The sequence below is a fragment of the Acartia tonsa genome, chromosome 11 (assembly GCF_053477335.1).
Source record: "Acartia tonsa isolate MP-2025a chromosome 11, ASM5347733v1, whole genome shotgun sequence".
NCBI lineage: Eukaryota > Metazoa > Arthropoda > Copepoda > Calanoida > Acartiidae > Acartia > Acartia tonsa.
Genome location: NC_137270.1, coordinates 38,947,233 through 38,974,965, shown reverse-complemented (window position 1 = coordinate 38,974,965; position 27,733 = coordinate 38,947,233). Strand labels below are relative to the sequence as shown.

At 31.4% G+C, this 27,733-nt stretch overlaps 1 protein-coding gene across 5 annotated transcripts in view; it reads left to right on the top strand.

Moving 5' to 3' along the window:
* The window catches only part of LOC145332085 (uncharacterized), a 135,123-nt gene that overhangs the window by 61,451 nt on the left and 45,939 nt on the right, over positions 1-27,733 (top strand). For all 5 annotated transcript variants that reach the window (XM_080177019.1, XM_080177020.1, XM_080177018.1 and 2 more), the window contains 6 exons: positions 2,681-2,784; positions 3,224-3,322; positions 6,509-6,556; positions 20,996-21,040; positions 21,541-21,639; positions 26,001-26,081. In XM_080177019.1, coding sequence (XP_080033145.1) covers positions 2,681-2,784; positions 3,224-3,322; positions 6,509-6,556; positions 20,996-21,040; positions 21,541-21,639; positions 26,001-26,081 — 476 coding nt within the window. The remainder of the gene's footprint in view (positions 1-2,680; positions 2,785-3,223; positions 3,323-6,508; positions 6,557-20,995; positions 21,041-21,540; positions 21,640-26,000; positions 26,082-27,733) is intronic.

The window sequence follows — 27,733 nt, the reverse complement described above, 5'->3', positions numbered from 1 at the left end:
ACTAAATACAAATAACATACACAAATATGGTTACCCATCCAAGGACAGGGATGTGGCAACAGAAGAAAAACATTTTTAGCGCCAATTTTAATTAATAAGAATGATAATTATTATAATACAAAGCTCGAAATATATGAGAAAGGATGGTTCGCATGAAAGTGCATAGTCGAGCATAAAACCCCTCCTTATTATATTGATAATTGAATATAAGGGTGTGAAGGCTGGTGTTTAATGTTATATTGGGTAAAGGGTGGCCCCCTTAGGTGTTAGGCATAAATAAAAAAACCCTCACTCATTTTTTACTTTTTAAAAAGAACGATTACATGTAATTTATACTAGTTTTAAATTGTTAGGACGACGATTCTAACATGCCAACTTTTTTTTTTTTACAGGGTACCTTTTTTTTATTTACTATAGCAATGTCTCTGATATACGACTTATATAATCTATACATATTTATATAGAGGTCATATAATATTACATATTTGTAATTAACTTAAGAAATAATAATATTTTCAAATGTGAGGCATCTCTTTATATGTAACAATTGAACTTTAATGATGATTACTTCAATATTTATATTTCTTTTTAGCTTCAAAACTACTCTATAATTTACTTTTTCTGTCTTTCAGTTGGACTATCAATTGGCAACCTTTCTGTCTGTACTGCACTGTAATGCATTAAATTTTCTTCTATCTACCTATTTATCTATCTGTATGTATGTCTGTATATCTATCTATAGATAAAAGTTAGTTGTTTGCTGGCCAGTTTGTAAATAAAGTTTAGCTCCCTTTCTTTTAATCTATCTATCTATATTAATATCATCTATCTATTTTTCTATCTGTCTGTCTGTCTTTATATCTATCAATAGAGAAAAGTTAGTGTTGTTGGCCAGTTTGTAAATAAAACTTAGTTGTATTACTTTCTTTCTATCTATCTATATTTATATTATCTATTTGTCTGTCTGTATATCTATCAATAGAGAAAAGTTAGTGTTGTTGGCCAGTTTGTAATTAAAGTTTAGTTTTATTACTTTCGATCTATCTATCTACTTATATATAGATATACCTATTTATCTATCTGTCTGTCTGTAAATCTATCTATAGAGTAAAGTTGGTGTTGTTGGCCTGTTTGTAGATAAAGTTTAGTTCTCTTTTTCTTAATCTATCTATCTATATTTATGTTAACTATCTATTTTTCTATCTGTCTGTCTGTATATCTATCTATAGAGTAAAGTTAGTTTTGTTGGCCAGTTTGTAAATAAAGTTTAGTTCTCTTTCTCTTAATCTATCCATCTACATATCTATCTACTATTTTATAAATTTGTCTGTCTGTATATCTGTCAATAGAGTAAAGTTAGTTGTTTGTTAACTAAAGTTTAGTTATATTACTTTTGATCTATCTATCTACTTATATATAAATAAACTTACAAAAGTTAGTTTTGTTAGTCAGTTTTTGAAATAAAAACTTATTCTATGTATCAGGTAATGATTTGTCTGACTGAATATTTTTCAATCCAATTCATCTTACTATGTAACTTAAAACTAAAGTTTGTTAAGTTGATCTGTTTGTAAATAAAGTTCTTTTATTATATCTAACTATTTATTTTTCTATCCATCTATCTATCTATCTATCTGTCTGTGTGTATTTATCTATCTAACTTTAGAATAAAGTTAGTTAAGTTGGTCAGTTTGTATAAAAGTTTCTCTTACTTTGTTTTCTAGAATGTGTAAGGAGCAATTAGGCTTTAACACATAAGTATACAAGTTGCTTCACCCCTAGACTATAGGAGAAAGTAGAAGATGTTAGGAAAATAGCGTAAAACCAACCCAAAGAAATTTATAAGGCTTTCCTGAAAGGTATTACTTATTTAGACTTGCATTTTCCGAGATCTTACTTACAAAATAAGCTTACTACATTATATCTTTATAAATTCATAGCTATAAATAAAAAGTAATTTTTGGGGGTGTACAATTACATCAAACACTATGTTAAAGTCAAAGATACATAAATACACAAATACATTTGAATTATACTTATTAAACTTCCTATACTATAAATTAGCAAGGTTTTTGTTTGAAGCTTAAAATCTCTGACATTGATGATCCATATGGGTTATACTATTAAACTGACGGACCAAGTAAATTGATTATCGGTTGCTCTTTATTAAGAAATATATTATTCACAAAAAAATCTGCTTTATATTATTTATATCAGCTAAGAAAATCAACTTTGCCCCAAATCGATTCGGACGGGCTAACGTACAAAATTAATTATAGAGTAGCTTCAACACGAAAAAATATTTAATGAAACTAAAGGTGAAAGGAGAAAGTCGCCCCATCAAAAAAAATCAGACATCATAAAATTGAGGGATGAGTAGAGGAGGAGTGGCAAAGAAAACCCCTAAAAAAAGAGATGGATAAACCCTCATTTTTATGACGTCACATGCTAATTTTTTTGAGCGACTTTCTCCTTTCACCAGCTTAAGTATTCATTTCTTGTAATGTTAAAATTATGTTAATTTAATCTATACCAGGGACGTCCAAGCTTTTGAGAGGGACAAACTGAAGGATTTTCAAAGGTTTGATGGGGGTTATATGGTGTATTTTAAAAAAAACAGGGGGGTTAAACATGCCTTTACCCCAATTTTTGTCTGTCTATGACACTTATTTAATTTCAGTGATGTAATGGGGCCGCCAACAAATGGAGGCGGGCAGATGAAACTAAATCGGCCGAAGCCACCCGCCCTGGCCCACACCATGTCATTACCTGGCAATAATCAAGGTATAAAGATAGATAGATAGATGATTTCGTTGCCTGGCAATAATCAAGGTAAATTTTTAGATAGATAGGTAGATTGCCATATGAAAGAAAGAAACATGGATTTACTAGTTGCTTCGCCCCTTGCTATGGAGAAAGGCTGAATGGATCAGGAAAACAGCCTAAAACTATAGGAAGGAACTTTTGAAGCTTCCCTGAAAAGGTCAACCCTTTCGGACCAACAATTTTCGAGATCTTTATCTTCCCGTTAGGAAGCGGTCTAGTTCCAAAGAAATGGTGCTTCTAAACTTAATATTTCTTAGATGGTGGTTGTCCTGGTAGGAAAGGGTCTGGTTCTATAGACAAGGTGCTTCTAAAATTATTATTTCATAGATGGTGGTTGTCCTGGTAGGAAAGGGTCTGGTTCCATAGTCTAAGTGGTTCTAAACTTATTTATCATTAGATGGTGGTTGTCCTGAAAGGAAGGGGTCTGGTTCCATAGACAAGGTAGAGGATGAGAAACAGCAGAAAAAGGCGGGCTGGACTCCCTTTGGTGCTATAGGTAAAAATTTTAATCAACTAGTTTGAGATAGTCACTTTAAATTTTACTTTTTGGCCCCGTTATTATATTCGTTGGCTCAAAAACTTTGATTTATTTCATAATTATGTTTTCTGACCTTTACCGAGAGATCTTAAGTTGATAATGGACGAAAAAACAGTTTACATCCCCGATTACGACGAACAAAATTCCAACTTCTTTAGATGAAATTATTGATTGAAAACCGTGTTTAAAACCCAAAGTTTTCGAGCTAAAGAATAAGAAAACTTGGTTTTAAATCTTTGGGTGCAACTACAATTTACGGTCCAATGTACCCTCCCTCCCTCTACCATATAAATGTTTCACCCTAATTTTTGGTAGATTTCTAACAGTTTTGTAGAGAAAAATACCAATAGTAGCCAGTTTATAAATCTCACAAAAATCTTTTAATACTTAAAAAACAAATATCCTTTTAAAAATTCTGTTGTGTTTTTAGTAAAACTGATCATTAAAGATGTTATTATAAAGCTGAGATCATAATACCTGATTGTCTGAATGATCATTTTGATGTTTAAGTTTGGAAAAGCTTTAGTATCTACAAATTGTTTAGGGGGGGGGGAGGGGGGGGGGGGGGGGTGAGGGTGAATGAGGGTGAATGAGGGGTCCGATGTTGAATCAAAGCAATTTTACCAAAAGGCCATTTATCATGATATATGCTTTGCACTATAGCACTACAGATTAAAATTGGCCAATCTTAAAAAAAGAATATTGGATCTGGTACAATAATGGATATCTATAATACAAAGTAGAACGATGTCTGTCTGTCTGTCTGTTTGTTTGTAGCGAAGGATCTCGCTAACCACTGAACCGATCGGGTTCTCCTTTACAGGGTAGCTTCTCATAGGTCCCGGGAAGGTTTATAACAATTTTCCTGGGGGGTGGGACACCCCCAACCCCCCCAAAAATTAAAAATGCCCCCCTTAAAAATTTTTAAAACTAAAATTAAAATAATGGGGTCGACACCCCCCCCCCCAAAAAAAAAAATCCCCCCCCCCAATTTTTTTTAAAAATTTTTCTTTTAAATCTAAAATTCGAAAAATTGGTTTTATTTAACCTCTTGGGGCAAAGCCCCTAGAGGCTAGGGGCGAAGCCGCTAGTAATATAGAATACAGGGGAAAATTTGTCAGTTGCTAATATGGACCTCATTTATTAGTCAGTTTGTTCATCTAGTAGGAGGGGTAAAGGGTGATGGGGTAAAGGAGGTAGTATCGTTATTTTATCCAGCTTTAAGTATCACATGAAAATCTGATGCAACATCCAAGACAAGTAATAAAATATCCATTGATATAGTTAAAGGTGAAAATGTTTCTAGTATCGAGCAGTTCTTGAAAATAAGAACTATTAAGGATCATGGCAGCTAAACGGACGAACGCACACGTTATATCCTCACATCGTTAAAGCCATCATTAATAAGCAATAACTTAAAACTTGCACATTGTTATATGTAGAAAAAAATACTTGCCTCGACTTGAACGGGACCTTATTTAAAAATATTAAACCTACCTTATCTTCGTACGTATCATGATCTTAAAATACAATTTTTATTAAGTTTTTTTAACCTATATTAAACCAACTTAAAAAATATTCCTACATTAATTCCATTTTTTTAACGCAAAAAAACGTGTTGCTTTTTTGTTTGTCCTTTAAGACCTCGCTAACCACTGCACAGTATAGATTTAGACTCTTTGGTGCTTAACAAAGATTTGGGTGTTGTTTTAAATTTAAGGTTTGGGATGGTTTTATGCTATTTTTCTGTCCCTTTTACCAAAAATTGACAAAAACGCACCCATTCAATGTAAAAAAAAACAGTGGTTGTAATTTTGGTAGTTGCAAAAATGGCAGAATCCTTGCTTAAACTGACAATAGATTTATTATTACTTGGATCTTAGACAAGCTTATCATGTATTCTAATAAAGTAAAACTTGTAGCTGGCTAAAGTAAGGATCTTCCATCTACCCTCTTTATCCAATACTATCCCCTTCTACAGGATGAACGAACTAACCACTAAAAAATGTTAAAAACTTAGAAGCTTTAATTGACGACAATTTTTTTCCTGTCATAATATCAACGTATATTTTATATCCATTGAACTAAGATATAAAACAATCTGACAAATGGTGATCGCGCTGAAAAAATTTGCAATAATTTGTAAAAACGCAGAAACACCACTTAAAATATGCAGAAAGATAGATAGTGAAGAGAGAAAGAGGGTGTGTTAGATTACTGATATCAACCAGGGATGTAGTGGGGGATAGGGGTACTGCAACTATTCTTTTCATTACGTTTTTTTTGTGGTGAATGTAAAATTAAACTATTTCTTGTAATTTACAGCAAATTTTACTTTTTCTTGTAAAATGCTAGCAAAAGTATAAATATAAATTTGTTTTTAATATCTCTTTTTACATTTAAGTTAATAAAACTTTTCAATATATTTGTAAAACTCATATCATAAAAAGTAAGTGTACAAGATCTGACGCTAAATTGCTTGCCATCAAGTTCAAAACATGATATATAGACAATAACTGCCAAAAAGAACAATATTTGCCCGCGACCGTGACTCAATACGTAGCGCATCCGATCTTTTTCGGGAAGGTTATAGGTTCGAATCTCTGCTTAAAACCGCGTCATAACGTTAAAATGGTGTCTACTGCAGCTATTTCAGTTACGCGACATTAATAGTTAGAGTTGAGGGAATGCCTTGGCCCAAAAAAGTTGCAACTCATTACCAGACACAGCTGGGAATTCCAGACAAAGATCGTGCAATCAAATTGGTGGGTGTTACGTTACTTAACCTAATACCCCGGGTTTTTGGACAGAAAAGGAGAGATTTGTCTTCGCTTAGTTATCGTGGGTTGTTGAAATGTCGCAGCCTCACCCGTAATTGGCAGATAATAATATTTCCCTTTCGCTTCTAAACTGATTAATATCCGCTGGATTAAAACCAGTTGTCAGCCATACTGAAAAATTATGTATAGCATTATATTACAGAAAATTTCCACAAATATTAACATTTAATTTATTAAAATATTATCCCGGGCCTTCGTACCCTCGGGGCTAACTAAACTGGTTGTAATCTTATAATCTTACAATTTAATATCCGCAGAAAGCTGTCTATAATACAAATCGATATATAGCTATTTCTTGTTTCAGGTAAAGCAGTTGGAGGTGGAGTCAACTTTGTCGGCAACGCAACAAAGGAATAGTTTTAACAATTGACAAAGGGTCAGACAGATAATTTAGCAGGGTCATCTAAAAAACGGATGACCTAAAACGCCTACCTCAGATAACGCTTTTTTATAAAGTTTTATAAAATTCCTATAAGCATTCTTTCAAACAGTTTTGTATCTGACATAATGATCCGATTTGATCATTTTTAATTATGATTCATAGGACAACAATATACAATGTTATAATTAAGCATCACTTTCATCATAACCTGAAATTGTTAGTACGTCCTAGAACATGGATTGTCCTTCCACCTGATTTTAGAGCTACTCTTTTGTTTTCATCCTATTTACACTAAAATTAACAAAGTACATCTTTTCTGGGCGTGATATATTTGTTTCTGTGTGTGGATGTGTGTGTGTGCGTGCGTGTGTGTATGTGTGTGTGTGTTTGTAGATATTGTTTAACAGATTCATTTATCATTTCTCCCAGGAAAACAGACAAGAATTAATATATCCACAGGTAAATCTATGCCAGAAAGGTTTTGGGTTCAAGCCCAACCTAAAACAGTTAAAAAGATATATGCTGCAAAAGTTTTAATATTTATATTGAGGGAGGGGACATTGGACTGTAAATTACACTGGTACCCAAAGATTTGGATGCTTTCATTGAATTATGATTTGTTGGTTTAAAACTTATAGTGTGCAAACTTTTCAACCAATAATTTCAATCTACAAAAATGGCAATTTTGTTTATTAACATAGGGGATGTATTTATTGTCCATTTTCATATAATTAGGATATTTCTAAATACGGGGTTTACATACATAGAATAAACCGTGCAGTGGCACCCCTAAAATCGAGAGAAGGGTGGGGGTATTTTTTAAGATAATGTCAATAAACAATTTTTTTCTGTAGGTTTAGACTTTGATAACTACCAAACCATTTAAGTGCTTTATTTCAAGGAAGCTTCGCATATGTCCTGTGATGGTTTTAGGCCATTTTATTTCAGATTTAAGGCTTTTGGTGATTTTAAGCGTATCCGTTAGTATATCAATGAGTAGCTGTCCTCTTAATAAATTTGTTTTTATTCTTATGATAGAAAAAGATGTATGTATACCATTGTGTGGATTTTTCTAATTGATTCAATATTTTTTTTTTAAATGCATACATTTATTACATTCTTTTTTATAATAAAAAGCATATAAGATATGCTTTTTATACAGAATCTGTTCTATTATGTAAAGTAGTAAGGTTTTTGTCTTCATTTTATGGAAGAATCTTAAAAGTTCCTGGATGGTTTTAGGCTTTTTTAATTTTTAAATTTATGTTTGGTTTTAGGCTATTTTCCTACTTTCCTTACTCCATCAAATACAGATATCCTAGATGCTAAGAGCGCAGCCGCTAGTCTATAAATATGGTATTATCCTAATAATAGAATATAAACGTACATTAGAAATACATATTATCATCTGTTAACATGAAATGTTAAAGTACGTAATTTTAATTTTTCATTCGTAAATGTTAAAAACTTAGAAAATATTTCCTCAATTTAAAATTATTTTCACTTTACCCCTTTGAATAAAAATATTACAATTGGTAAAAACAACCATTATAAAGCTGTACTAAAAATAGATAAAAAATCTAATTTCGTTTTTTATGAACTATTAAATAGAGTAAATACGTTTTTTGATCTATTGGGTATTATTTTGTTTATTATAATCGGTATCAATAAGATATTTTATTTTCTATATTAATTATTCGTTTGGTTCTATCTAATTACTGGATCAAATGGGTTCTCATCTCCTAGGAAGCTTCTAAAGTATTCACCTATTAAATTTTTACTAAAAAGATTAAGTCTTGGTTCCCCTTTTCTGCTTAATATGCTTGGGGGGGGGGGGGGAAAGTCTTTAGTTTTAAATATAGCATGTAGTTCTATAAATATTTAAAACATTTATTTCAAAGTATTTTTAGTAGATTAAAATATGAATGAATTTACTATCTTAATGTACAATTTTATTTCTGGAATAAAATGAATTTAATTTAGTAGAAATGCTACTTTTTAAATAATTTGTGGCTGCTCCTAGGGTTGGGCCGGATACTTATTTTGCCGGATAACCAGATATTGAAGCAGCAAAAACAATTTCTTCTTAAAAATCGGCTGTTTAGAAAGGCAATGCTATAATATGGCGTAGTTTTTTTTGCGCTTCTAATGAATTAAATAGTACTTGCATAAAGTATGAATTTATTTTAAGAAAATTTTATAATCAAAAAGTATTTTTAAATAAAATATACCTACGTTTTACTTTTAAATTTAGACATTTAAAGACACACTACTCTGAAAGTAGGATCAACCTCCCCCCCCCCCCCCCCCCACCTCCAATCTTTACTCAATAATGACACACAACGACATTTTTAGCCAACGAATGAGAAAACGTGTGTATAAAACCGGTATGATAAATGTATAAGTATAGATGTTTAATCCAGACAACTACCTGCCCCAAGTACTGGAGACTCTTTTCGTCCACTTGCTTTCCGTACTTTTGTAGGGAATCGTCTCTGTTTATATTTCCGACGCTATTAGACCTATTCCAAAATCGAGACATTGATTCCGCGCTGTGGACTGAGTTACATAAAGCTCATGCCCCCTCTATTCTTTCATTTAATGGATATCTTTTTTTATGGGGGGGGGGGGAGGGGGTGTAACCAAACGCTTCAATCTAAGAATATAGGATAGTACACAAGACACCTCTAAAGTAAAACATTAATCTTGACACTGAAAGACAAAAAGTATTTTCCAAAAATAGGATGCTCAGCTTCCAGGGATGATGGGATAAGGAAAATTAATTGAAACTGGGACATTAGGAAAACTTTTTGGAACAAGAAGAAAAATTGTTCACATAAGAAGCGCAGCAATAACATGCAAGCTAAAACCGGCTTACATAAAATATTTTAATAAATGAATCATTAGATAGCATATTCTTATTAAATCTGAGTTTAGTTTTTAAAACTTGCTTATAAACAAAGAACAAATAATCAACGTTATAAGTTTATTCATACGAAAAGAACAGCAAATAAGTTCGATAAAATATGAAAAAAATGTCTTGGTCTAAAAATGGACTTAATCAATTTTCATATAAACATAGGTCGTGCAATCCAATAGTTGGTTTTCTGTCAAATATTAATTCGTGCAATTCTCCCTTGAGCCATGATGTTTAAAATAGACTCTGCTACGTAGAAAGTAATTTTAAACACAACAGAAATAGAATTTCTTTCATATTGAGTATACATGAACAGAAAACATAAATATTCTTAAAATAAACAGAAAAAAGTGACAGATAAAAATAGCCTTACAATGAAGTAACAGAAGGTCTGTCAGTCTGTTTGTTTGTACCAAAGAATCTCGCTTTCCGCTGAAACGATATGGTTCTCCTTTATAGTGTAGCTTCTCATGGGACAAGGGAAGGTTAATAATTATTTTTTGGGACGGTACCTTCACTTTCCAAAATGAAATTGTCCCTAGAAAAATTTGACTCTCCCAGAATTTAAATAGCATAAAACCATAAGACTTCAATTAAAAAAAAACTAATTGACGGAAACCTTCGATTACATGGTAAGCGGAATCATAACGGACAATCAAAAATCCTTACTACTTTATATAATAGGATACATATCATACCTACTATTCTAGTTTTGTCCAAATTGATGTTATTGGTTATCTTGTTATTGCTTCGCTATTTCTAATATTTTTATTTTATTGTTATGATATGCAAGTACCAAGTTTATTGACATTTAGTTTTATTTTCATTGTAACTGCTATTTTATGAATATAGTAATAATCAGGAATTTAGAAATGGATATAGAATTGACGTGGATAGTATGACAAGGGAAAATTGTCAATTTAGGTTGATAACATGGACATCATTTATTGGTCAGGTTGTTCATCCAGTAGGAAAAGAGGGGATGGGGTAAAGGGGGTAAATGTTGTGGAACGTTATTTTAGCCAGCTCCAAGTTTTACTTTAACATGATAGCCTGGTGTTGGATCCAAGTTTTAGTAAATCCATTATTGTTGGGTTCGAGCCTTTAACACCGTGTTACACTAAAGATGTTAAAATTGTACCTACTATAGCTGTAAGTGGAAATACCTTAGTACATAAACAGGTGCATTTCTTAACATTGCATTGCAAGCCTTTGAATTCCAGCCAAGATTTTTTAATTAAATAGTTAAAACGCAACAAAAATTTAAATAATTATATAAGATTGTTCAAGGCCTGGGATATAAAAATTATGATTTTAATTTTTACATTCGTAGAAAATAGTCTGTAATACGATGCTATACATGATTTTTCATTATGGCTGAAAACCGGTTCTAATTCAGCGGATATTAATCGGCCTTGAAGCCATACCAAAAAATATTTTTCAAATATTCCCTATACCTCTTGAAGAATATTTTATCTAATAGTGGTAAGATAAGAACTTTTTATTATTATTTTATTTATTTTATTATTGTTATTTCATTACATTAAAAGGCAGAATATATGACTATAGTATAACTATCATCTGTAATATAAAGAAGAATGATGTCTGTCCGTCTGTAGCTTAAGATCTCGGAAACAAAATATACATTTCACATAATTATTCAGACATTGCAAATTGTTTTAAGCATGTTTACTATCATCAGATTTCAATGTAAAACTGTAAACATACCGTCTTCAATTAAAAAGATATTTTAGAATACGTATGTGTATGGATTTAGATAATGAAACTTCTCCAAAGTTAAAACGCAGTTAAAAATAGTCCTTATTTGATTGTGTATATTTGGCATGCAAAAAACGAGAATGTTATCTATATATTTCAGGTCTAAAGGGATAAGTCAATCAAGATAAAATATAGTTTTTGCCTATTTCACTGTGTGAAATTATAAGAAGGAAATGTTTTGACAAAGAAAATATGTCTTAGCACAAGTTAGGACATACAAAAAGAACATAAAATCCAACAAATTGAAAATTTACAAATATTCAATGCAAAACTTTAAATTACTGTGATTTTGAATAAAAATAATCTATCTCCCATTTACCTATCTCTGTTTATCTGACTTTTATTGTAGATGCAATCTTTTTCTAAATAAACTATTCCCCATAAATTCTTTACAAACTATCCACATTTTTGTTTGCAGCACAGCCACCTTACAATCATTTTTCTTTGTTTGTCAAACAGATCTATAGTATAGATGTATATACAGACAAATACCTCCTTTCATTTTTCAAAGACCTCTTTCGTCTGGTTCTAAATAATTTTCTTCTACTTAGCTGTGTTAATATAAGCGATACCATTGGTTGATTTTCAATGGCCCAATAGGAAGGTTGCACAAGACGATTGCGATGGGTAGATACAGTTATTTAACCCTTTCCCCTTCTAGTGTTTTACTCTAATGTTTGTCCTGAGTTATGGTGCTTTCCCACAAGTGGCTGATTGAGTACTGATAACTCCCAATTTTAGAAATAAATTGAAAATAAAGAGGGGTAGTTTTTTCCCTTTAAATAACCCCTACGGAGAAGCCTAACCCTGCGTGGCTACCAAGTACCCAGTATAGCCTAACCTAATCTGACCTAAGTAAAAAACCTACAAATAAAAAATAACCTCCCCACCTAATTCTCAATTTAATTAAAAGTATGGTGGCGCGGGGGGGGGGTTATCAGTTCCCAATAGTACACTTTGTGAGAAAAAGAAAGTTGAAACAAACCTAAGGAAAAATCCCTTGACAATTAAAACATTTTTAACTAACTCTCTCTTTGCTAAACATTCAAATTTTCAATTTTTTGATTATTTGTTGGATTTAAATTTCGAAGAAATGGATATATTATTACTTAGTAAAACACTCAGTGTGCTAAAATAGCGATTTCCTCTCCTCTAACCTTTACCCCAACCTCTCCTCTACTACTGAATAACGACCTGACCAATAAATGAATTCCTTGTTAGCAAGATAAATTGTTGTTCATCCTTGTTATACCCATTCTTCCCAATATTGGAGTTTGTCTTACTAAGGAAAAGTTTTGTTTTGTGTCTAATAACAATAAATCTCGTGTCCACATTCTTTCTCCAACCTTTCCACTATAACTTTATCTATACAATGTACACAAATTTGTTAAAAGCAAAGTTTTTCTTTAATTATGGTCGGTCCGTACGTCTGAGACAGATAGCTTTTTTTCGTTAATTTAGGCATATTAGAATTGTCCTATCGATTTCAAACTTTGCAAGGTGATTCCAGTAGTAATTAGGTATGATTTAGAAAGCGTTGCAACTCTATAATCATTACCAGAATGTCCGTACGTCCATTTTAAACATGTTGATTTTTTACTTTTTTAACAACAAAGTTTTATGTGATCTAATTATCCGAATGTTATTATTTTTGGTATACTGATTCATGAGACAACAAAGAACAATATCATAAGCAAAGCAACTCTATAATCAAGTCCTAAAAATGCAAGTATGTTCATAAACATTATACTGTTTATCAAGCAGTTTTTCAACGATTTTACTCACAATTTTGCTTTGACTCTTATTCATTTATATTCTGATTATTCATCTGTCATCCTTGTTTAATAAAATACACACAGTCACAATTTGACATAATAATGGATTTATTATTTCTTGGATCTTAAACCAAATTATCATGTACTATAAGTAAAACTTGAAGCGGGCTAAAATAGTATAAAAAAGATTCAACTTAGATCTATATTAAAACTAGCAGCTACGCCCCTAGAGGCCTTCTTTAGACCAATAAGAAGCTTCACTGTAAGTAAAGCGATAAGTGAGATCTTTTGCTAAACACACACACACACACACTGATAGATATCCTGTTACTTACTTTTACATAAGGATACCATATACTAAAATACAAAAATAATTATTAGTTTTCGAATTTAAAAAAATATCTTTCCTACCAATAAGTCAATAAATAAATGATTTATCAAGTGCAATTCATTCTGTAAAATAGCATTTTATCTCAAAAATGTACAATAATATCTCTAAAATTACTGAAGTATTTAGCAAGTTGTAGAAAATTGCTGCAAAATGCTTTCTTATTTTGAGATAACTTAATAGTTGGGAAAAATTTCCTTTTCTTTATCGAAAAGTAATTTATTTTAAAGATATTTTCATTAAAAACTTACAAATAATATTTCTAAGAAAACAAATTTAATGCGAAATTTATTTATCAATAGAATTATAAATCATACAAATATATCAAGATTCTGGATATATTAATCAACATCGATGGAAATTATTATTACTTGGTTGGAACTAACACCAGATTATCATGTACTCTAATAAAGTGAAACTTGAAGCTGGCTAAAATATCTCCCCCCATCACCTCCCCTCCTACTGGATTAACGAACTGACGAATAAATGATGTCCATGTTAGCAACCTGAATTAACAATAATTTTTCCTCTGTCATAATATCCACACATGTCTTACATCCATTTAAGCACAAGATCTGGTAATTAACAATTAAATATAATTTTAGACTTAAAAAAGTTTTTAGACTTAAAAATTTTTTTTTTCTCAACTAAATTAAAGTAATCATATATTTGGTTTTGGGATTGATCTAATGGATTGAAGGTGGGTAGGGAGGGGACATTGGGCTGTTTATTTAACTAGTCCCCAAAGTTTTAGATAACGATTTCTAATTCATTGGCCTATCATCTTTAGACTCTTTTATTAAATCTTGATAGGTTGGTTCATTAAGTTGAGGGTTTAAACCTAAAAAGGGGTAATCTTGTTTATATTTATTGGGGATGTTTATCAACTTATCGTCCATTGTCTTATCCCTTAAGATCCCTGCTTATTTCTGACAACTCAAGGTAAATACTCCAACAATTCTGTCAAAAAATTATGATACACAATTTGTTAATGTGATAATGTGTACAATATTATGATGCATTTGTGTACAGTACTGTACACAAATCAGGGATCTAAAGGGATAAGACAATGGTCAATAAATGATGTACATCCTTAATGATGATACACAGAATTACCCTTTAAGTAGCGTAAAATTAGTGGTTGAAACGTTTGAAAACTCAACTTAATAAATCAACCTTTATAAATCAAAATTTAAAGTCCTAAATTTATAAGCCAACGAAGAAAATGTTACCATATATCTTTGGGGATTACTGTAATAAACATCCCATTGTCCCCTCTCTCTAATACTCTCCTGAAAAGATTAAAACCTGGTGGATGTAATCTTTATCTAATGTGTAATGCCTATTCAAGATTAATGGGCAACATCCATTATTTGTAAGTAAACCAAAGAGGAACACCCAAATTTCCTCACAATCAGGGAAAAGGGAATGTGATTCTGACAATTAATTTTAAAGGAAAGTTTCCCCGCAACCCCCTTATTACCCACTTCCTTTCAGTTACGTAAATATAACACTCAATCAACCAATAAAAGTCCCCAAGAATTTTTAACCAACGAATAATAAATATTATTATTAGATTTTGGGTACTACTGTAATTAAGAGTCCAATGTCCCCTCCCTCCCTGACTTGTTTGATACCTATCTGTTTCTTCTAGTAGCATTGGACAGTCAGGCTGTCAGATAAATCATCAACAAATTCTTATCACTTCTCAACTTGGTAGCACATCTTTCTTTTCATCTTCTTAACAGGGAAAGAGAAATGTTATGGGTCAAAATACTTGTTATAGAAAAACACCTGTAATGTCTCAAGATGCTTTGTTCATATACCAAAATATGTTTTTCCAGTATGGCTTTGAAACTTATTAATATCTACTGGATCAGAACCGGATTTCAGCCAAAAATTTCTGTAAAAAGCATCGTATTACTGACAATTTTCCATTAATAATAAAATAAAAACATAAAATTGAAATTAGTTTTGTTAGTTCGGGCCATATATTGAAAACTTATACCCAAATAAATCCCATTTTGAACCTGTTTTAAAGAAAATTTCTTTTATGATTATCATTGAAACAAAAAAAGAATGTACCTTTATATCTTGTTCTCATTACCACTTAGAGCAACATAATCAGAATAATCTGGAATCCTGTTGTTTTTAGATGTTTACTTTGGGTAAAATTGTTTTTATAGCAATGAGAAGAATAACATGCCACTATTTATCAGGATCTAACAACATTTAACCCTATATAATTATTCTAAAATATAAAGTATTATGGATTTTTTTGTCTAAAGATAAAAAAACTCTGAATTTGCCTCCCGTTGAGACTAGGAGTCCTGTTACTATATTATAAGGATATTTCATACCAACATATTTTATGATACTCGGGCCAATTACTGCCAACCTTTTCCAGTAATTCATTAATTTATGATTAGTGGTTATGCGCGCGTATAGAAGCCTCTAAAGGCAATTTTATTGGTTTTGGGGGGATTTAACCCCTCCCATATTCAATTTTAGTTTAAAATTTTTTTAATGGGGGTACTTTTTTCTAAGAGCGATTTCTCTAGGGGGGGGGGGGGTTTACCCTACCCAAATATAGTTATTATCCTTGACATGTGTTATTAGAAGCTATATTATTAATGAGAACCATATCGGTCCAATGGTTAACGATATCCATCGGTACAAACAGACACACCCAGATAGACACCTAGACATCATGTTACTTTTAATAAGATTAAGAATAATGAGTTGTGTCTGTTTATAGGCAAAGACATTCTCTACCTACATCATGTTGATAAGCTTGCTTTACTGACCTATTTTAAATTCAACTTATAAAAGTTTTTCCAGAGTTGGATCTTTAAATCATTTTAGTGGTGAGCCAGATCGGGGTGAGCCGAATTTCAGCCAATCACAGCGCGGCATTTCATAAAATGATGTGCTCTCATTGGTGGAAAGTTGGCTCACCCAGATCTGGCTTACCACTAAAATGATTTAAATATCTAGCTCAGTATATCCTCGAAACTGATAAATATCTGCTGGATTTGAGCAGGTTTTTAGCTATACTGAAAAATCTTGTATAGCATTGTATAGTATAAATTTTCTATTGATATTGAAACAAAAATCATAAAATAATACATAAATCATCAGTTTTGTTAGTCTGGGATTTCGGTCCCTTGGGGCTAACAAAACTTTTTAAAAAATTTATTTTAATATTCGCAGAAAGCTGTCTTTACATATCAAGAAGTAATGATTTTTAAAAATAAACAATAAATTTTAGTGCACTTTATAATATTACCAAAAAAGTTTGACAGTATGTAAACATTACTTCCATTAAATTAATAACAGTTTTATCTTTCATAAAATAAGCAGCTAAAATTTAATAAAACAAGGATGACAATATCCATAAAAGCAAAGCTCTGGAACGGTAGGATAATCGAACATTAACACCTATAGAATGTTAGAACTGAATAAGCGGAATATAAATGCATGAGTCTTAACAAAGTTTTATGTAAATTATTATTTTAAATACATGATACTGTTTAAGGACACACCTACCTTTTTAGAACTTTATTATAGAGATGCTTCGCTTACAACATTTTACCTTGTGGTATTAGAAATCAGTATTAAAAAAATCAGATGAATAGGATAATTATAACATACATAAATTTGTTGTCAAAAAAGTTAAAAATCAAGATGTTTAAAATGGACGTATGGACTTTCTGGAATTATAGAAAAGCTTCACTTTATTTTTTTTGTACGCTTTTATGAGGAAAACATTATACAGTTTGTACAATTTATACATATGCTTTTATATGTAAACCATGACACATAAAAGGTTTTCTAAAAATAGAGCTTACTTCCAACATTTTTGGCACCGTGCAGCAGAGTGTGATCCAAAAAGTAACACGATTGGTCTTTCCATGACACTTTTTTTGGGGTAAATTAAACTAGATTGATTTGTTGACATCAAGAAAGTAATATAATACAATTATGGATAATTAATTGATGCCTTATGTTTTGATACAAAGTTTAAAATTCATTTGAGCTGCCTTTAGGGGTCCAAGACAGACCAAAATTGTTTTATTTGTATTAATAACCAACTTAACATGGACATCTGTTTTCATTTTTGTACGGAAGCACATTCTATTATACTAGCAAGTAGCGACTAAACTTTTGGGGGAGGTAGTTTATTAGGGCGGTTTTTCTTTGGAGGGTGGTGGTTTCCTCCCCCAAAAAAGTTTAAACCTGGCCTTGAATTATTAGAAGCTACACGTTGAAGGAGAACCATATTGACACAGACACAGATCCTGTCATTTTTTATATAATTATACTAAATCTTTCTCCTAAAAACTAAGCAAGAAATAGTTATTCCAGAATGTATTCGAAACCGATTAATATCTGCTGGATTATAACTGGTTCTAGGCCATGCTGAAAAAATGATGTATAGCATCATATTACAGGCAATTTTCTACTAATATTAAAACACAAATCATAAAATCAATACCAGTTTTTTCAGATCGGGGCTAACATTGAACAAAACAAGTTTTAATCTTATAATTTGTTATATTAATATCCGCGGAAATAACTATTCTTGTTTATTTATCGGCTACTGTAAGTTAACCTGTATGGTATGGAGTGCTGATGTCAGCAGAAAAAGCTGAGCCAGACTTCCTCAACTCATTTATATATTTATCATCTTCCCTCAGAAGCAGTTTATAGTACCTAATAAAATTGACGTCATAGAATACAAATGACCAAAGATAGGCCAGTATACATTGTAATTGGTATCTAGGAGCTTTATTTTTTAAGGGACAGATATTAGCTAGAAAGTTTATTTATAGGTTATTTTAAAAATACGACGAATCGCCCCTTAAGGGGTGTTGCCACGAAAGAGACTATTCCCCAAACATTTAAAGTCAAGTCAATAAGGAATTTGTAAAATTTTGTATGCTAAAAGTTGAAGGTATCAAAAATATTTTTTTTCTTTTCATTCTTTTATTTTTTTTAAAAACTTTTTTTTGTGCCTTAAATCAATCCGTTTAAATACCTTTTTCCTATACATTTTAATTTTATTCTTTTTCTCTATATCTATTCATTAAAAAGGCTTGATATTTACTTTAATTTCTGTCATAATATAATTACTTTTTATTTTCAAATATCTCTTTCTAACAGATCTATAATATAGATGTATATAAAGACAACTACCTCCCTTCCTTTTTCAAAGAACTCTTTCGTCTGCTTCTAAAGTATTTTCTGCTACTTGGCTGTGTTAATATAAGCGACACTATTGGTTGATTTTCAATGGCCCAATAGAAAGGTTGCACAAGGCAGTTACGATGAGGAGATACAACTTTATTTAACCCTTTCTCCTTCTAGTGTTTTACTCTAATATCCATCTCAATTTCTCTCCCTTTCTTTATCTCTATTTTCTCAGACTTATCTGATTAGCAAGTCAGCATTATTATTGTTTTCATGTTAGGAAGGTCATATTTTCTTGGATAAAAGACAAAAAATCTGCAAAGATTTTGAAAAATATTAGTTTGCATTTATTTACAGAAAAAGTATCAAATAAAAAAATTTTAGGGAGGAGAAGCTAGTAAAAGTGGCTGACTCAGATTATGACGTCAAAAAAAAATAGCCAATGAGAGACCATTATATATACACTGTAATTGACCAATGGTTAAATTTATTGTGGCCTCTCATTGGTTAATTATTTTGACGTCATAATCTGAGTCAGCCACTTTTACTAGCTTCTAGGGAGAACAACATAATAAATAATATGTAAGGTTATCTTGTTAAGGTTATCAACAAAACTGGTTAAGTCATATAATTTTTTATTTTAATACCACAGAAAGCTGTCTTTAATACGATGCAATAAATAATTATTATAACTGTAAAATTTGACGAACCCCAAACTGTCCCACTTTGAGAAAGACGATTCCAGTGACGTCATATACGTTTCGGGAAAGAAAAAGGGAATGGGGGAAGAAAATCTCTTCAAAAGAGATGGGAGAAAAGGTAAGAGATTTTCTTCCCCCCTTCCCTAAACGTATATGACGTCACTGGAATCGTCTTTCTCAAAGTGGGACAGTTTGGGGTTCGTCGTAAAGTTTATATGATTTTAAAGTGATAAAGATATTAGAGCTACTCTAAATTCAATCGTGTCTGTATGCAGGGAGGGATAGGAAATTTGGGACAATTTTTAAATAAACGTTTTCTTAATCGTTGGCTTAAAAACTTTGGGGAATTTTATTCAATTTTGATTGGTAGGTTTATTAAGTTGGTTGTCCGAACGTTTCAACTACTAATTGTAATCTAAATAAGGGATAATTTTGTGTATCAATTTTGGGAATGTACAATGTACATCAATTTATAGGTGATTGTCTTATCCCTTTAGTTCTCTTGTCTGTTGGGAGGTATAATTTCTTTGAGGTATAATTGTTTTTAAGAATATTTATGTTTGTCCTGGTCAATCAATCATTAGGAAATAGAATTTATAATATTCCGGGTATAAAAGTAACTGGTGCTTTCCCATAAACTACCTGTCGAGCACTGAAACCTCTTAACCCTCTTTTTTATTACTAGATTAAAAATAAGATGTTTTTCTTATGCCTAACACATGCGGGGCTAACCAGTAACCAATCCAACCTAAACTGACCTAAAGTAATAAACAATGAAACAACCCCCCCCCCAAAAAAAAAAAAATACATAAGATAAGGGGGGGGGGGGGGGTGGTGATTCTGTACCAAACAAGGCACTTTAAGGTTTAATATACAAGAAACTTTCACTAGTTTGGTGTTATTTTCTAAGTATATTTGCGATAACTTTTATTTAATGAAATCTTCCAATTTTTAACATGTACAAAACGGCCTGCTTAATTGCTTCAAGATCCATGTCAGATCTATATAGGAAATAAATGTCTATAAACAAGCTCAAGTTGTCCAAGGAATATTTGTTCAAAACTCATAGTGCTCCAATAATCCATAATAAACTCTCATTGCCCAGAACGATAAGACCCATTATTTTACTTTATTAAAAATAAATTCCTTTTTTTAATTTCATGTTGCTATTTACCTTATATCAATGTATTTAATTTCTAATCATAAATAAGAAAATTTAGATTTATAATATAATAAATTTAAGAAAACTCTATTTTAAAAGAATTCGATTGTGGCGACACTTTGTGTGTTCAAATATTAAACTAAAATTGTAATCATCATCATTAACCCTTTGGTGATGGTAATGTAAATAAAAAAATATAATTTAAAAAATCTTTTTAAAATCATTTAGATTATTAAATATTTACTTTCTTTTAGATAGTAATGCCGGGTGAGGAAAATAGATTTATTGAGAAATAGATATGCATATAGAAATCTAGCCAATAGGGAGATAATTATATCGAGCCAACTCTAGTCTGCATATACTTGTAATATGTAAGTTTCTAAGTAATCTGAACCTAATAAATTTTAAGGCCTATCATATTAATTAAATACTGCCTCTCTGTCATAACAGGAACCAAATTATTGATTGTTAAAACTAAAATGAATATCTACAGGCTGTTGGATCTAACGTGGTAAAAGGAACACAAGCGGTTGGCTCAGGTAAATATTTCAAAAAGCTTTTCTATAATTATACTCTTATTTTCCTTCATGTACATCTTGTAAACCCGAGTTTACCATTACAAAATATTATAATTTTAGGCAATTTTTAAATTAAAAACGGTGTTAGGTATAATAAATTGCGTTATATCTATGAACCCGTTAAAAAATAATTTATTTTGCGATTTTTGACTTTTTTCTTCTAGTGGAAGAAAAGGGTTAGATAACTGTATTTTCCTTTCTATCTATCTATTTATCTATCTTTCTATATGTAAGTATCTATCTAGGCATAGTAGCAACTGCTAGAAATGTGACCACCGTAATAGTGTCTACCTATCTATCTTTCCCTATCTATGTATCTATCTAGGTATAGTATCAACTGCTGGAACTGTGACAACCGGGATAGTGTCTACCTATCTATCTATCTATATCTAGGCATTGTATCAACTGCTGGAACTGTGACCACCGGAATAGTGTCTACCTATCTATCTATCTATATCTAGGCATTGTATCAACTGCTGGAACTGTGACCACCGGGATAGTGTCTACCGCCGAAACCGTAGGTTCAGGGGTAGTCAGAACCGCCGAAACCGTCGGGACAGGTAGGATAAAATAGGGGAAGTGAAACGTGAAGAAAAAAAAACATTATGATGGAGAGGTTATGGGCGCATATTCCTGTATAATTTTTATTAGAAAAGCTACTCTAAAAATTACTTTGTTCTAAGGATAGAGAGGACATAGGGCTGTTAATTACACTTGTACCCAAAGTTTTATAATCACATAATCTATCTGGAGATTTAGTAGTCTATTTGTTTGTCTGCTAAAATATCGTTAACAACTTGAGAATTTTAAGGGGAGCTTGATAAAAGCCCTGAGAAGGTTTTATCTATACAATGGAGGAGTGGAGATAAACATTCCTATATGAATGTCCCCGTAAAAAAGGAGAGAAGGCGGGTGTGACAGTTTTGGAAACCAAGATCAAAGTCAAAGGATCTAAACTAAAAAAGAGTTACAGGATTGAAATTTGGGATGGCGGTAGATTTTAAGAGGTACAATGAGGAACTGGGATGAAATGGATGTGGAACCGCCGTTTTCGGCTTGTGCGGCGGTTTTGCCGCCGTTTCTTTAAGGTTTAACATTTTACCTCTTAAGAGCTACCACCATGCCAAATTTAATTCAGTTCTGTAAACTCTTTTTTTTTTTGTTGAGTTCCTTTGACTTTTATTTCGGGGTCAAAAAGTGTCACACCCCACAAAGATCTCTCAAAATTATTTTTTTTTCTCGTTTTATTCCTAAATACAAATATTTATATCAATAGAAGATAAAAGATATTTAAAAAAAAAGATATCCAATATTATAAAAACAGTTTGAGTAAAATATGTATAAAGTTTAAAGAAAATTGAAGTTATATAATTTTATTGAATATTTATATGTTTATTGTTCAAATTGTATAAAAAAGAAAATAGCTGGGTATAGGTAAAAAGTCACAAAACATAAAAACAATAATAAATGTAAGTAAGACGTATAACCCAGACAACTACCTGGTTCTAGTAGTGGGTACCTTTTTCGTCTGCTAGCAAATTGCTTTCTGCTCTGTTATCGCTTCTTGGCAGTGTTAATATTTCCTATGATATTGGCTGATATTCAAAGACCCAATTGAAAGTTGACACAGGTTATTTAACCCCTGTATCTCTATTCTTTTACTTTGATTCCGTAAGAAGCAAAGTGCCAAAAAATCTTAAATGGACAAACGGACAAAGTGGGAAAATGGACGATTTTTTATAGTTAAATAGCAGGACCAGATTGAAATAACAAGGATATAATAGAAACATATGGGAGGGGTCAAAGGACTGTAAATTACAATAGTATCCAAGTATTTGTTGGGTCAAAAACTTTGGGTACTTTTTTGAACATTTGATTGGTTGGTTTTACTATTAATGTCCAAATTTTTCAACCAATTAGTATAATCTACAGAAGGGATTTTTTGTTTGTTTTGGGGATGTATATCAATTTATCATCCATTGTCTTATCTCTTAAGTTTCCTGAAAGGTTAACAAGAGTATTTTTGCAAACAGAAAATTAAATAGTTATTTCACTGTACCTTTATTCATGTAGAATATAGCTAGAGTAGACAATATTGATTGCAAAATTGTCACACATTACAATTTAATCAAATTTACATTACATTTTGGCACAATTGTCATCAAGTTCTTCAGGTTTTTGTTCCTTTTTTGGAGTTATATCAATGGATAAGACAATGAAAGATTTATATAACGAAGCAGCTTATAGTGCCTAATCAAAGATGACGACATACAATTTAAATGACCAGTGATAGGCCAATACAAAAACTAAATTACCAATGGCAAGCCAGTATAATTTTAATTAACCTATGTTAGGCCAGTATGACCCCACAGGATTTGTTTGTTTTTGAGTCCATCAAAGCAATGTTCAAGTAAAATTCGATTTCTGCTTTGTAAAATTTTTAAAGTTTTTGCCTGATTTTTAACTCATAGCGTCAATTTGTAGGTATATTTAGTACTATGTCGTATTGTAATAAAGGTATTGCATGTTTTTGAACCCATAGAGTCAATGTAAAAAGTCTGTATTTTTATCGATACTAAATTTTAATGCTTGAATTAATTAGTAAAAAGTGTGTGTGTTTATCAATTGCAAATACAATATTAGATAATCTCTTCTTGCTTCAGAGTTCAAAACAAACATTTCAAAAACTAAACAAGAACAAATTTTCACAAAAAAAGCACAACAACGAATTTGTTATTTTAAGTAAATAACTTGTTTCTACTGTGTTACAGTTTTAAATAAATTGTTTACCCTTGTTATCTTTACTAGCGGCTGCGCCCCCAGCATCTAGGCTCTGTTTTGAAAGGGGCAGATATGGGCTAGAAAATAGCTTAAAACCATCCCATGACTAAAATCTCAAAATAGCCTTAAAACTATCAAGTTCCCTTTGTGAAGCCTTTCTAAAATAGAAAACCCAATAAAAATAGTAGTTACTGCAATCTTAAGCTACAGAGAAACCCTTACTACTTTATATAATAGGATATCTTGCTTTGACAGTGTATTTTTATAACTGTACCGTGTCAGGGATAGGTTAATAGACGATAAATTAATCCTGAATAAAATTGTGACATAAATAGTTTTAAATTTGGAGGCGCGGGGATTGGTTCGGGAGATTTATGTGCGGATTTTTTTCTGCCAGTATCCTTTCCCTCCCAGATGTACTTGTATAAAATTTAAAATGGCCCTTTGTGCAATTTTAAAAAGGGATAAAGACATATGAACATTTGCTTAAAACATGTTAAATACTAGCGGCTACTTTGAAATATTTTTCTGGTATATTTCCTAAAGCGATTTTTCTCGAAGATGGCTATCCCGAAAATAATTATAAATCCTCTAAGGACCTCTTAGAAGCTTCGCTGTAAAGGAGAACCATATTGGTCCAACGTTTTATATTAAATTTTAAGCCAGATATTGGTACGCTACTTATTAACTTTAAATTGTGCAGCCCTGTATCCCTGGCTTTCTTTTAGAATTGTATTTATGGATGTCTTTAGTTTGGCTTCTATATGCATACTCTCTCTAGATCTAAATAGATAGATAGGTAGATAGTTAGTTTTATAGATAGGAGGATGGATGAAAACAAGGATGACAACATCCGTAAAAGCGAAGCACTGAAACGGTAGGCCAAACGGACATTAACACTTGTAAAGTGTCAGAACTAAATGATCAGAATATAAGTGTAAAGAGTCGAAGCAAATTTGTAAGAAAATTTGTTGAAAAACTGCTTGATACAGGATAAAGTTTATGAACATACTTACATTTTTATGACTTGATTATAGAGTTGCTTTGTACTTTGTTGTCCCAGGAATCACTATACCAAAAATCAGATCAATCGGACAAATTAGATCACATAAAAATTTGTTGTTAAAAAAAACAAAATATCAACATGTTTAAAATGGACGTAAGGACATTCTGGTAATTATTTTAGAGTTGCTACGCTTTTTAAATCGTACCTAACAACTAAAGAAATCACCATGCAAAGTTTGAAATCGTTTGGACAATACTAACATGCCTAAATCAACGAAAAAAGCTATCCGTTCCGGACGGACGAACGTACGTACGGATCGACCCTAATTATAGAAAAGCTTCGCTTTTAAAAATTACCTAATTAATGTACAACTATACAGTCAAGCGTTATTTGACTAACTATCAGCTGCGCCCCGAGCATCTAGGGGCTCTATATTTGTAGGAATATGGAAGGACAGAAAATAGCCAAAAATTATATCCTGACTTATTTGTAAAAAATAAAATAACCTAAAACCATCCCGGGACATATAAGAAGCTTCACTGTAAATGATAACCATATAGGTTCAGTGGTTAGCGAGATCCTTCGCTACAAACATAGAAAGATAGATAGATAGAGAGAGAGAGAGAGAGAGAGAGAGAGAGAGAGATGCAGATGGATAGAAAGATAAATAGAGAGAAACTTGAATGAAAAGGGATTATAAATAAAATTTTGCATTTTACATAGAAATTGTGCAAATAAATCTTGCATAAATAATTTCCTAGATATCTTTCTATCTTGTATTATGGATATCTATCTATTTCTTATCCGAATATCCAAAAAATTTTATAACTACGTTATCATATTTGTTGGATCAAATTTTAGATCCTTTTTTAAATTTTGATTTTTTGGTTCCAAAAACATTGTGCCGACTTTCAATTTGATCTTTGAATATCAGTCAATGTCGTCGTAAATATTAATACAGCCAAGTCGCTACAAAAGAACAGAAATCAATTTGCTAGCAGATGAAAAAAGTCCCTAACACTAGATACAGGTAGTTGTATGGGTTATTATACATCTATACTATTAAATTTATTGTCTTATCCCTTAAGATCACTGGGTTGTTCTTTCCTTTTAAAAATATACCTGTTAATCTAGGAGTGGCAGCTGTTGGTTCAGGAGTTGTCAAGACTGGTGAAGCTGTCGGCTCCGCTGCTGTCAGCGGGGTCAATGCAGTCGGTAAGTTTACAAAACCGTTTTTTTTCGCGTTCCAAATTAGTAGTATCAAAACATTTCGACCAATAATTTAAAACTACATAAAGGGTGATTTTGTTTATCATCATTGAGGGTTTAACTCTAAAGACTGGTGAAGCTATTGGCTCAGCTGCTGTCAGCGGGGTCAATGCGGTCGGTAAGTTGGCAAAACCGTCAATTACAATAAATCAATTTTTGGTGTATTGTTGTTGAAAAACTTCAAGGAATTAAGATCAAATTATAAGAAAACTTTCAAAATCCGCCTATTTAAAAATGGAAGATACAGAAAATTTGACAAAATACTGGATGAATAGATGTATGTAATATAAACCCTAATAATACAGAAGCCTCTCTACTTATGTTACATCGAAAATGATAACTTAAAATAATAAAATAAACACTAAAATAAAGAAATGACTACTCATAATACCAACTGTTTATTTATATATTTGCTTAAATAGAATAGAATAAAATTATATATATTTGATTCATATATGTATTATATATAATAAAATGTAAATATAAGATTTAAGGTAAATATGGGAAGAAGGAACAAACATTTTCAAATCTTACATCTTGAATGTTTAGCTGCATTTTTGCTTTTTAATCTTACTCAGGGAGGGAGGGGACATTAGACTGTAAATTATTCTGATATCCCAAGGTTTAATAAACAAACTCTCTTATTTATTGCCTTGAAAGCATAAGGTGCTTTTTTGATTGGTTTGTTAAACTACAGTGTCTTTTGATCCAAACATTTTGTTTTATCTACAATAGGGCTAACTTTATTTATCATAATTGTACCTTGTCTTATCCCTTCAGATTCCTGACCTAGAATTCAGTTCTTTTTACTTTCAAATCCAATTTCCTTAGTTAAAAAACTCTTGTTGTGTGATATTTACTTAAAGTCTCACATAACACAAATGATCACATTCATTATTTTCAAAGGGATAGTTGCATTTAGTGCATTTCAGAAAAATTTATTTCAAGCATAAGTTACAAGTATATCATCAAATATACATAATTTTGTATTACAATAGATAGCAATCAGTCAAAATAGTCATCATACTGTTTATGTGAAAACAGGACAGCCATTAAGTTACATGTACCAAAAAATGATTTTCAAGTCTTGATATTTTTAAAACTACTTGGTTGAAAATTGAAATTCTTTCATATATGTGTCCTATAATTTTACTTTAAATATTTAATAGAAAAAAAATCCAGTTCACTAAATTCAAGTTTAAATGCACTATCCCTTTTATAATTTTATATCTAACGACTGTCTCTCTATCCTAAATTATTTGTGCTTTGCTGCTAATGAATGTTGCCATCCTTGTTTTTTTTTAATTTCGAGGTGGCTGAACCGATATGGTTTTCCTTTACAGTGTAGCTTTTAATAGGTCCTGGGAAGGTTCATAACCTTTTAAAAGGCGGTACCACCACCCTCTCAAGAGAAATTTCCTCTGTTAAAAAGGGATGAATCATTAAAATAGCCTAGAACTTGCCTATTCTGTGAATAAACGTGTTGGACTTGCAATATAATAGGACACTCAAAGCATCTATAAAAAGTTTGAAATGGTAAGCATCACAACATCTTTACTTAGCACACTAGTGGAGGGTTGGTGAAATTTATATGAATC